A 12856-nucleotide genomic window follows, 5' to 3' on the forward strand; every position below is an offset into this window, starting at 1 on the left:
TTGTTATCTCAGATTCTCCAGCATCTGCAGTTCCTACTATCTCTTGATTGAAGACATTCCAGTTTAGGAAGGAGAGGCATGTCTGTGTGCATGAAGGAGTTACATCCCCAAAATTAGCATCAAATCAGAATCCTGAAATCATCTAGTCCCATTCAGGATTTCTGTGAGCTAAAAATTGAAAGTGAGGAAACCCACTAGATTTTTTTGGTTCATAATTAAAATTGTTTCCAAACCAATTAAGAACTTATTTAATCCAAGCTACTGCAATCTGGATCTCCCGGTCAGGGCACCTGTTCCTGACATGCCAGCAAATATCTGAGTCACCGAGGCAACAGTAGTACAAGAAGGGCTTGTTCAGCTTTGTCTCTGCCTCATAAGTTATGTGCTCTCTTTTCTTGTAAGTAGAGAAGACAAAGAAATGCAGAGTATTCATAGTAAATTGTGTGGAGAAGAAAGGACATCATTTGTGGAGGCTAACTGAGAGGCCACAGATTTGAAGGTGCAATGGAATGCTTGTGCCAGAGTTTTGGCTGCTCAGAGGGGTTTGTAGAAAGAAGAATGACTGGAACTTACTTGAGGAGTACTAAGCACCAGAAAACTGTGAAAGTCAAACTTTAGGACTTGGCACATTAAAGTATTATGCAACATGTCCATCATGGCCTCCTGAGGTTCCAAATCCTCTTGGTGCACTGTCTCCATGCTGAAGTGACCACATTCCCTGCTTACTCCCTCATCAATGCTTGCTGAGCTAGAACAACTGTCCTCTCCCCTCAGCCCATGAACAGCTCATCTCCATGCAGCTCCTGAGGCTCCACAACAGCACTACCAGGTAATAGTGAGAAACCTGGGAAACAGCCTTTCAAAGTCCTTTCTCCATTTCTGTGATTGCTGCAGCCTCAAAGCTCCATGTGGAGATCGTTCATCATAACACAAATTGTGGTCTTGTTATTTAGAAATCCTTCCTTTGACAGAATGGATGCATTATCCCAACCACTCTCCTTGGTTAGTTGAGAAAATTTCTGGGAGGGGGATTCTAACGCTTTGTCTTGAAATAGACTGCAGCAAAGCACATAGGGACTAAGTGCAAAGACTCCACACATGGATCTTCAGGTGGTTAAAACAGGAAGAAGAGGTTTATGTGGGGAATTTCAAAGAATAAGTCTCAACTGGCTTAAATTCTGCAATTTAAGGTGGGATAAAAAGAACAGGAGAAGATGTATAGAAGACTGGAGTCAGAGTACTGGAAACTTGTGAGGATATTTAGAGCTGGAGTCGATTGAGAGATGGGGTACTCTTACAAGATTTATAGATAAAAGCAGGTCTTTTCCAACAGACATTTTGGCCTAGGAATCTGACATGTTGGGCATTCAGAAATGATCAGTGCTATGCTAGATTAGTGAGGCTCTTGACAAAACCTGCAAACTTCATTGTCATATAAACTAGGCAAGGCAAAGGCAGAAGCCAGAAAGTGGGTGCCAGATCAGGCACTGGCTTTAATGTAGGGTTAGTAGGAAAACTCCTGTTTCTCCCAACTCCATATCCACCTGAATTATTCTCTTTCTTATTTTGCAGGTGATAAGAATGGACTTCCTCAGGGCAATCAATAATCATTACAGAGAAAAAAACAGAAATTGCTGGAAAAGCTCAGCAGGTCTGGCAGCACCTGTGGAAAAAAATTAGAGTTAACATTCCAGGTCCAGAGACGCTTCCTCAGAACTCAAGAGCTATCAAGCAGGAGTTCTGTTTCTTATCTACATACGCAAAGTATCTAACTATTTTTTGCAATAAAGGATGTCTCTTATCATGGAGTTGTACAGAAACAGGCCCTTTGGCTCAACTCATCTGTGTCAACCAGGTTTTCTAAACTGAACTAGTCCCATTTGCCTGCATTTGGTCCATATCCTTTTAAACCCCTTTCTGTGTACCTGTCCAAATATCTCTTAAATGCTGTAACTGTACTCGTCTCTAACACTTCCTCTAGCAACCATTCCATATACGCACCACCCTCTGTGTGAAAAAAATGCCCCTTAGATCCTTTTTAAATCTTTTCCCTCTTAAATCTTAAACCTACGCCCTTGAGTTATGGACGCTCCTACCCTGGGAAAAGACCTTGGCTATTCACCTTATCTATGCCCTTCATAATGTCATCCCTCTGCCTATGCTCCAGGGAAAAAGATCTCAGCCTATTCAGTCCCTCCATATAACTCAAACCCTCCTGTCTCAGTAGCATCCTTGTAAATCTTTTCTTTTGCACCTTGTCCAGTTTACTAACATCCTTCCTATAGCAGAATTCACTTCCACCCATAATTCCATGCAGACTTCATACTTTGGGACCTAAACAGGAAGTGCAACTACTGAACAAATGATACATGACTCAACTTAATAGGATGACATTGCGCAAGTCATCAATAAGAGGGACTGAACAAACAGGACTTGGTGGGAAAGAGAACAAACAGCTGAATATTAGATAAGTTAAGGTTTATGAAAGATGGCAGCTGGGATGGCAAAAAGGCAAGTACATAGGCAACAAAAGCCTGGAAGTGACATGCTAGTTTTTAATGATGCACAATCTGATATTCATTACCCACCATAGTGCCCCATTTGGATTCCTATCATGATTCTTACATCCAAAATAAAAATTGTTTAATTTATCTACTTTCTTCTATAGTTTTCCGCTCCTTTCTTCATATTCCTGAAGAACCAAAACAAAGTTAATTTTGGTTAATGGTGAATATCTGATTGCTCAGATAAACCTCCAAATACCCACTAAGGAATATCACCTGTTACTGTCTGTCAATTTCCCTTTTATCCTGATATCATACATCCAAACTCCCAGCAGTCCTGATTCTTCAGGGTTAATGTTGAGGAATTTATAATTCACCAGATGTTTAAACTTGGTTTTGAAGGGAGTAGAAAATTACAGAAGAATGTAGATAAATCAATCAATATATCTATCAAAGAGTTAGATATAATCTACTTTTCAAAAAATTATACTATCTCTCCCTCATGATTCTAAACTTTATCAAGTGCTCAGTTTTTCTGTTGCTGAGTTTTTGAAATTTTCCCACTGGCGGCATTAAACTTCTTGATGCATTAATTACTTGAAACTTCATTTGTTTCAACAACAACTTACTTTTACAATGAGTCTTCAACATAATTAAATGTTCCAAAGCACTTAACAGCAGCAATATCAAAATGAATTCAACAACAAACCACATGGTGGTAGGTAAGATGATTAAAAGCTTGTTCAAAGTGATAGGTTTTAAGCAGTATCTTGAATTAGGAGCTTGATTTCGAGAGGGAAATCCAGAGCTTAGGGCAATGGCAGCTGAAGGGATGGCTACCAATGGTGGTGATTACAATCAGGCATGCATTAGAATGCACTGAAATCTCAGAAGTTTGAAGGGACGAAGGCTGAAAAGGTTACAGAGGTAGAGTGCAGTAAGACCATGGAAGGATTTATAAACAAGGATGCAAATATTAAAATGAAGACTTTGCTGTACTAGTTTAGGCATACATCAGCAGGTAGTGGCGTGTTGGAAAAAGGGACTTGGTGTGTGTCAGAAACAGGCAGTAGAGTTTTGAATTAACTCAAGCTTATATAGGGTGTAAGATTGAAGGCTGGCAAGTAGAATATTATGATATTCAAATCCAGAGATAATAAAAGAACAATGAGGGTTTCAGCAGCAGATAGGCAGAGGCAAAGGTAAGCTCAGGCAACGTTTTGGAAGGTAAGCTAACTGATCAGGGTGATGCAGTGAACGTGAGGCCTCGAACTCGTCTCTGAGTCAACTATGAAACAAAGGTTGCAAAAGGTCTGGTTCGGCCTCAGACAACATGATCCCGCAGTTTTTTTCTTGTTTTGTTGAATAAAAGTGCAACATTTTCTATTTCCGACTCTCTGATAGCATCAACCGAGCTAGTAAGTTTTGGAGAATTATAGCTCAAGCACCCAAAATATTTGTCATTAGAGCTTATTGGTCAGCTACAAAAACAGCATGCAACAAGGGATAAAATGCCTAATTGAACAGCACAAATAGCAATAACATAATGTCATGAATATGCATAGTCATTGTGTTCTGCTCAATAAATTAGAAGAGTCACTCCAAGCCACTGCAAGAAAATACTCCCAACCAATAACAGGCAATTCCAAGAGGGCCCTCTCAGGGCAAAAGGCAAGCAGCATCTAACCATGATCTGGATGGATGGGTCAGACACATCTTTGTGTTTAAGTCAACTTTCTTAGCAATCATAGAAAAATAAGTTGCGTCTGATAAATTAGTGATAGAATTTCAAACTTTAGTGTAAATAAAAGATTATCTTTATCATTGTATTGTGGTAATTGGTTGGTAAGGTATACATGTGAAGTACATTTACCTGTATTGTCTATTAATATTAGTGCACATGGCAGAATTCATATTGTTGCAGCCACATTGTAGTTTGTCTGTAATTTTTAAATGGATAATGCTGAGCCAAGCCAAAGTTACATCAAGTAACTTAAGAAACAACTGCACAAGTCTACACATTTTCAACATAATTTTAATCCCCACTTTGATTGCTATGCATAGCTCAGAGTCATACAGCACAGAAACAGACCCTTTGGTCCAACCAGTCCATGCCAACTACAACCCAAACTAAACTAGTTCCCACCTGCCTGCGCTTGGCCTGTATTCTTCCAAACATTTCTTGTTCACGTACTTATCTAAATGTCTTTTAAACGTTGTAACTGTACCTGCATCCACCACTTTCTCTGAAAATTCATTCCACACCTGAACCACTCTGTAAAAAGATTGCTCCTCATGTCTTACTTAAATTTATTCTCCTCTCCCCTTAAAAATATGCCCCCAATTCTTGAAATCCCCCACCCTAGGGTAACAACACCTGACATTCACCATATCTATACTCCTCATGATTTTATAAACCTCTATAAGGTCACCTCTCAACCTCCTTCGCTCCAGTGAGAAAATCCCAGCCTATCTAGCCTCTCCTCATAACTCAAACCCTCCATTCCCAGCAACATCCTGGCAATTCTCTTCTGAACCCTCTCCAGCTTAATGATATCCTTCGTATAACCAAGGAGATCAGACTGGACACAGTACTCCAGAAGAAGGTTTGCCAACATCCTGTACAAGCTCAACATAATATCTCAACTTCTATATTCAAAGGTCTGAGCAATGAAGGCAAGTACGTTAATGCCTTCTTAACCACCCTATCTATACGCGAGAGGGGAAAGATTTAAAAGGGACCTAAGGAGCAATTTTTTAATGCAGAGGGTGGCACGTGTATGGAATAAGCTGCCAAAGGAAGTGGTGGAGGCTGGTATAATTACCACATTTAAAAGGCGTCTGGATGGGTATATTAATAGGAAGGGGTTAGAGGGATATGGGCCAAATGCTGGAAAATGGGACTACATTAATTTAGGATATCTGGTTGGGATGGACCAAAGGGTCTGTTTCCATGCTGTACAGCTGTATGACTACCCAAAGCCCTACTTTTAATTGCAGAAGTCTTGTCCTTGTTTGTTTTACCAAAGTAAAATACCTTGCATTTATCTAAATTATCCATCAGCCATTCTTCAGCCCATTGACCCAATTGATCAAGATCACTTTGTAATCTTAGATAACTTTCTTCAGTATCTGCTATTGCACCAATCTTGCTGCCATCCACAAGCTTGCTAACCATGCCTTCAATATTCTCATCTTAATCATTTACATAAATGACAAAAGTAGACCAAACACTAATTCCTGTGGAACACCTCTAGTCACAGGCCTCCAGTCCGACAAACAACCCCCCACCATCACTGCTGTTAAACCAATTTTGTTTCTAATTGGCAACCTCACCCTGAATCCCATGTGATCCAGCTTTACTAATTAGTCTACCATGTGGAACCTTGTCAATGGCTTTAGTCGTGTTCAAGTCTATCAAAACAATGTCTATTGCTCTGCCTTCATCAATCTTCTTGGTTACTTCCTCAAAAATCTCAATCAAGTTTGTGAGACACGATTTCCATCGCACAAAACTATGCTAACTATCCCTAATCATTCCTTGCCTCTCCAATGAGTATAATTCCTATCTTTCATAATCACTTCTAACAACTTACTCACCAACAAAGTCAGACTCACAGATCTATAGTTCCCAGGCTTCTCCTTACCTCCCTTTTTAAACAAAGGCACAACATTAGCTACTCTCCAGTCCTTCACCACCATGTTTATAGATGATATAAATATTTCTGCAAGGGACCCTGCAATTTCCTTCCATAAAGTCCTGGGATACCCTAGATCAGGTCATTCAATATTTTTGTTCAGTGAATTGAATGGTGAGCTACTCCCAGTGAGTCACACTGTTGATGCTTCTGGCCCGGAGGATGAGTAATTTTTCAATTTACAAGCTGTGCATGGCTCTGTGCATGGCAAGCATATTTAGGAATCTTGAGTATAGGGGTTACCACGCATAAATTATAGCTTATAAGCTTTCCTGTTCCATTAATTTTAAAATTAAGTTTACTCCTATAATTCAACATATGTTCTTTAAACTAGTATTTTGCTGGAGTACACGCATATGTGCGCTGTATTATTTTCATACCTGGCACATTATTGTATTAACTTGAAAACATGGTTCTGTCAAGAAAAACAAACATATACATTCTCACCTGGTACAATCCTTGATACACTCAGTGCAATTTCCTTCCTTCAGATAGCATGCTGCTCGATTTGAATGCAAGATGCTCAGTTCTTGTGGACTTTCCACCCCTAATGAAAAGAAATAACACAAAAGAGCATTTACTTACTCTCTTACTTCTTTTTTGAATGTATACTGGGATACAATTCCATTTGCAGGCCAGAAATCTACTTCAAAGTGAGAGCCACCTTACTGAAGTGGTTCAACATCGAGGCTTGGGCTAAAAAGCAGCAGGTAACATTAAACCTAGGCAATGGCCATTTCCAATAAGAGACAATCTAACCACCACCCCTTGACAATGAATGGTGTTACTATCACTGAATACCCCACTTTCAACATCTTAGGGGGTTACCAATGACCAGAAACTCAACTGGAATTGACATATAAATATAATGGCTACAACAGCAGGTTAGCGGCTAGGAATACTGCAGCGAGTAGCTCACCTCCTGACTCCTACAAAGCCTGTCCAATATCTACAAGGCACAAGTCAGGGGTGTGATAGAATACTTCCCTATTGCCTGGATGTACGCGTTCCAAGCACACTCAAGAAGCTTGACAGCACTGAGGACAAAGCCGCACTCTCAGTTGACCCCACATCCAATCCCTTCAACACCGAACCTCAGTAACAGCAGTGTGTACGATCTATAAGATGCACTACAGAAATTCACCAAAGATCCTTAGATAGCATCTTCTAAACATATGACACCTTCCACCTCGGAGAACAAGGGCAACAGATGTATGGGAATATCACCACCTGAAAGTTCCCTTCCAAGCCACTCACTATTCTGACTTGGAAATATATTGGCATTCCTTCATTATCGCAGGGTCAAAATCGTTGAATTCCCTCCCTAACGGCAATGTGGGTCCACTTACAGAACATGACTGTGGCAGTTCGAGGCAGTAGCTCACTACTACATTCTCAAGGGCAATTAGGGACAGGCAATAAATTCTGGTCAGCCAACAATGCCCATTTCCCATGACAAAATTAAAAAAAAAACTCTAGGCAGGAATTGCTGTCAGACAATTTCTAATCTATGAACGTGCAGCAGAGGACACTGTTAAGTAACAGGAGTTGAGATCCTGGCTAATTTTCTCCCCCTTGTCCAAGGATATGAATGCAATCTATAGTACTCTCACTGATCTCTGGCATAGCACTGACAACAGACTGGACATAGGAATTTCTTCAATTACGTGGCAGTTGTTTCAATTATGAGATTTGTAAGATTATTATATTTTGGCATCTTGCTTTAAATTTATGGTAAATTAAAGGAGTTGTGTGGCCTGGTCTGAAGTTTGACTACTGGTGATTTGCAATATTTAAATTTTGAGTCTCGCAAAGTCCCAGAAAGTTGTTAAACGTACTGGGTTATAAAATGTTGTGTTATGAAAAGTCATTTATTTTTCAGATGAATAGAGATTTAGGGTATAAAAAGTGCTAATCAGCATTTCTATCTGTACGCAAGATAATGTGCTTCATGTCGTTGTGTTAAGAAGGGCAAAGTAATTATGACATCAGGTTACAGGCTTCTCTACAAATCAACAAATATCATAGAAAGACAAAGATCCTGTGTAGCCAACAGAGTAAGAAGCTGCTTGTTTTTGTGAGCTATGTCACATTTCGAAAGAAGTTCTCTCATCAAAATGATGCATCCTACAGTTTTCTACAGATCCTAGGAGACCTTTCCAGCTTAGCTGGGGTATGAAGAATAATCAAAATACGCTTTACTGCTGGTAATGAATTTCAGGAACTCAACAAAAATGAGTGAAATGCCTGGAGACTGTCTCTTGAAACTATTGCTCAAGAAACAGGGATTCAGTAATATAAAGCACAGTTTGCCAAAAGGAAAGGAATTCTGTTGAGCGTACAGTGTGTAATAACTATTAAAGGATAAGCTGCCTGCAACAGGCAAATGGTGTTCAGTCAACAGTACTTTCAGCCATTTGTTACAGTAAATGTCAATGTGAAATCTTTACATGACATTCTTTCAGCTATTAACTGCAAGTTCAAAATTCTTTTTAAAAGTTATCAGTCTCTGTGGAGTGTATTTAGCCAGTCATTTGGAGGATGATGTAAAGAAAGGCATCTCATAATTAGAGATAGTAGGAAAAGCAGATGCTGGAGAATCTGAGATAACAAGGTGTAGAACTAGATGAACACAGCAAGCCAAATAGCATCAAAGGAGCAGGAAAGCTGACGTTTCGGGTCTAGACCCTTCTGAAGACCCGAAACGTCAGCCTTCCTGCTCCTCTGATGCTGCTTGGCCTGTTGTGTTCATCCAGCTCTACACCTTGTTACCTCATCTCATAATTACTCCGATTTCATACTATGAGATGGAGGAAAAATAAATGAACATATGTATTTGAGGTTCTCTTATTCTCTTCTTCAACCATCCCTTGCATCCTTGAGAAAGGTGGCAGGCAATCTGATTCCCATCCCTCTTTCAACACCACTGCAGGTGTCACAGGCATCATTTTTGCATCAAAAAGTGACTCCTCTTCTAATGTTCCTTCCATTCTACTAAATTACATTGTAGATTTTTCAGCTGCGCTCAGACGTTCACTTTGGGGATAGGAGTGGAAATTTTGTTTTGACTGTCAGTGTGTGACAAAACAGATTAATGTAACATTAGCTACATCAGAGTTTCTTTTTTATTTTCTTACGCAAACATGTGATTTGCAATTTCATGCATTAGAATTCTAATACCAATATAATGAACTCTCATAAATCTTAGCCTTGATTTTCTTTGACAAATTGTAGAGAAGTATGCTTTTATTTTATCGTCCATCTATAATTTTCTCTCCTTTTCTTTGAAGCTGGTGATCCAAAGTTTTATTGGCTACCCTCCACTCCATGGGCGTCTGTTCTTATAGATTGTTAGTTGGTTGTTCTACTTTGAGGGGGATCACATTTAGATCCACAGACTGTTTAAAAAAGAAATCAAGGGTAGATTGGCACTTTGAAGCAAAAGCAACAGACATCACTCACTTCTTCCCCTTTTTAACACAGACGTCGTGGCCAATCCACACCCGTCCGAGAATAACTCGCTCATTACAAATCAGTGATTCAAACTGGAGACTTTTTGAAAATTTGAGTTGCTATGTATTTAAAATTAGATTTGTTGCACTTGCAAAGATCCTTGATTATAGGTAAAATAAAAATTGATGCATTTTAACAACTAAACAACAGGAACAAATGCCTCCACTGTCGCATTTATTTTACAATAATTTGGTTTCACTGTCAATCTTTGCAGCTTATAAGCCATTTTTCTACTGTGTATAGAGTACATGAGATGGTCAGCAATATGATATAATAAATGTTTTTCAAGTGAATTCTGATCTGGCTTAACAAATATATTAATTATACCTTTAAATTTGAATCCCTATTCTACTCACACCACGTCTACAAAATTGAACCTTAAAACAGATTAAAAGTAATGTTTATTATAGCACCAAAAGCTTGAAGACATTTTAGCCCTCAGGTTTCTATATCACATCATAAAAATGGACTGAATACATAGGTGCATACACATGCAGAAATCAATACATTAGAACGCCACTGCCTTACCTGATTCAAATAGCTCTGCAATAGCTTTTGTGTACTTGACCACTGCGTCTCCAAACTGTCCATTTTTAAACAGCTCATTTCCTCCACTCTTAAGCTTTGCCACAGCAGGGGGCAAGGCCCATGTGTTATTCTTTGCTTTCTCTGTCTTTGAACTTGACCCAGGTGGAAACATCTGACTCGAATCAATTCTCGGAAGATCATGACTTTTTCTTGCCTCAGGAATTGTAACATTCTTGACATTTTCACCCTTAGTTTCATGCCCAAATTTACTTGGCTCGGTTTTGTTCAGTGCTGTTGAGTTAGCTTTAGTTGTTTTAGTGTTGTTCCATCTTGTAGCACTGCCAGTATCCTTCCCTTTAGTCCAGTTCTTTTCATTAGTCTGACTTTCTCGTTTGTGAGAACACTTTTTCTGTGTATTCCCCATTACAGTCTTTGCTTTTGATGTCCTTCCACCCACCGGCTTACTAGATTCTGTAAGGAAGTGAACATATTACAGGCTAAATTGCATCAGCGGAAAGAACTACTACAGTCTAAGCAGGGGGAGGTAAGGAAATTACCTTCAAAGCTTAGTGAGGAAACAAAGTAACATTCCAAATTGAAAACAATAGCAGAAGTATAGAAACTCAGGCAAGATATGCAATCAGTTGATTTGTGAAAGAAGGTCATGAGTAAACACATATTTAATTAAATGGTAACACAGTACATTCCCCTTTATCAGCATAATCAGTGAACAATTTGGTTTAAAATTGTGAGTCAAAAACTGAGCGCATTCGAAAATGAACTCCAAGTTAACCCTAAGAAGAGTAAAATGCTTCAGCAGCCCCTGTATGATCTTCAGCATGAATCTTTAATTGTATCATTAACCCTTTGGACACTGAAAAGCTTTTCCTTCTCGATAACATTTAGAAAATTTATTTCAATTCACTGTCATCAGGCATGTCTTGTGGTGGAGGTGTAAGTCTTGTCAGCCAGCTGGAAAGCCAGTAGCGACCTGTGTCGATGCTTAAGACAAGGCCCACCTGTTCTGATGTGGATCAGGCATTGGCAAAGCCATCAATGTGCCTTTGCCTGGAATTAGGACTTGAGGACGGAGGTTCCACCCAGCAAGAGCTGCCAGCCAATGAGAGGGAGTGCTGAAAGCAAGGGCATGTGGCCGGCTTCCAGCAGGCACCCAGCCCCTCGATCAGGCACTGATTGCCTTTCGTAAAGTAGCCACTACACCAGTGGACAACCTGTTAGCACAGTTTTAGCCGTTGGGTATACTGCATTGCACAGGCCCACTTACTGCTGGGTCAGTCCCATTGTTGGCAGAATGAGGTTCTTCAGTAATCTTAAGAGCCCAACTGGTGGGAAAGACAGCCATGAATCTTTCCACCCAGATCTTAATTCTGGTGGAAGTGGGAAGGCAGCATGTTTCAGGTTTGCTCCCTCCCCACCAAATTTATATGCCCTTCTCGCCTCCAAGGGCGTTATGTCACAGGTGACAAGGTTCTGACACCAAAGTTATTACGATAGAGAAGGAAGTGATCCAGCTTATGAACATATCAGGGAGACATGATTTAGAAGCAAAATCATCAAAGCTCCTTTCCCAATCTCACCAGAGCTATGAAATCTCAGGACTTTTCACATGTTCCAAAACTGGAGTGATTTCTCATAGCAGTGTTAGCTGCAAACACAGCCTTATTACAAAAGGGACATTGTAAGCTTTGTAAATCACAAAAGAGAACACAGACCTGTACTAAAGTAAATTACCATCTTCCCTCCACCCCACCACCCCTCAATCCATCTCCCTATGTCAGCTCTTTCCTTAGTGCCCAGGTGCTACTCATCCATTCTCCTCTAAAAAATGGCTTATCTTTTAATTTTATTTAACTTTCTTAACACCAAATAGTTGAACCATGCTCTTAATATGTCTTGGGCCATAGACTACTATTGAAGTTCATTAACTGTCTGTTGATTTATATCAGCTTTGTTTGAAATAAAAAGCAACATATGATCAATTTCTTGGTGGTTTAAGAGTTTGTCTCTTGGCAATGAGATGGTAGATTGGCATGTTTGATATTACAAAAGCAGAAGTCAAAACTATACTAAAATAAATGATTTATATCTCTAAACTCATAGTACTATGGGAATTAATCAAAATATTATCTGGAGTTATTTTGACTTCGAAATATATTATGCTATCCAAGGGTAAAATAAAGCAATAGGAAATAGTAAAATTATCATGCAATTTAATCCAGACTTAAGTCCTACAGGCAAACTGCTGACCTTATCCATTTACGACATACATGGAGACCATTTAATTCATTGAGTTCATGCCAACTCTCTGCAGGGCAGTTTAGTCACTCTCATTCCCCTACTCTTATCAATGTAGACCTTTAACTTAATTTCTCTCAAGTGGCCATTTAATTCTGATATTATTCCTCATCTGTCCATATATTTTAAGACACCTAGAAAGATCACACGTCTGAGAACTAGAGCTGTTATGAAAGTTTGGGTTTTTAGCATTGGGCAACAATTGTTTTGTTTATTCCTTCACAAGGCGTGAAAGTTACTGACTGGGCCAGCATTATCACCCATTCTTAACTCCCCTTAAAGTAATGATGAGCTGCC

The 12856-nt window shown here is 39.4% G+C and overlaps 1 protein-coding gene across 2 annotated transcripts in view; it reads right to left on the bottom strand.

Annotated features, from left to right (window-relative positions):
• The window catches only part of LOC109928917 (sperm-associated antigen 1), a 126246-nt gene that overhangs the window by 70124 nt on the left and 43266 nt on the right, over window positions 1–12856 (bottom strand). For both annotated transcript variants that reach the window (XM_048596109.1, XM_048596110.1), the window contains 2 exons: window positions 10244–10714; window positions 6650–6749 (listed from right to left, as the gene is read on the bottom strand). In XM_048596109.1, the coding sequence (XP_048452066.1) occupies window positions 6650–6749; window positions 10244–10714 (571 nt within the window). The remainder of the gene's footprint in view (window positions 1–6649; window positions 6750–10243; window positions 10715–12856) is intronic.

This window comes from Rhincodon typus, chromosome 4 (assembly GCF_021869965.1).
Source record: "Rhincodon typus isolate 14 chromosome 4, sRhiTyp1.1, whole genome shotgun sequence".
Taxonomy (NCBI): Eukaryota; Metazoa; Chordata; class Chondrichthyes; order Orectolobiformes; family Rhincodontidae; genus Rhincodon; species Rhincodon typus.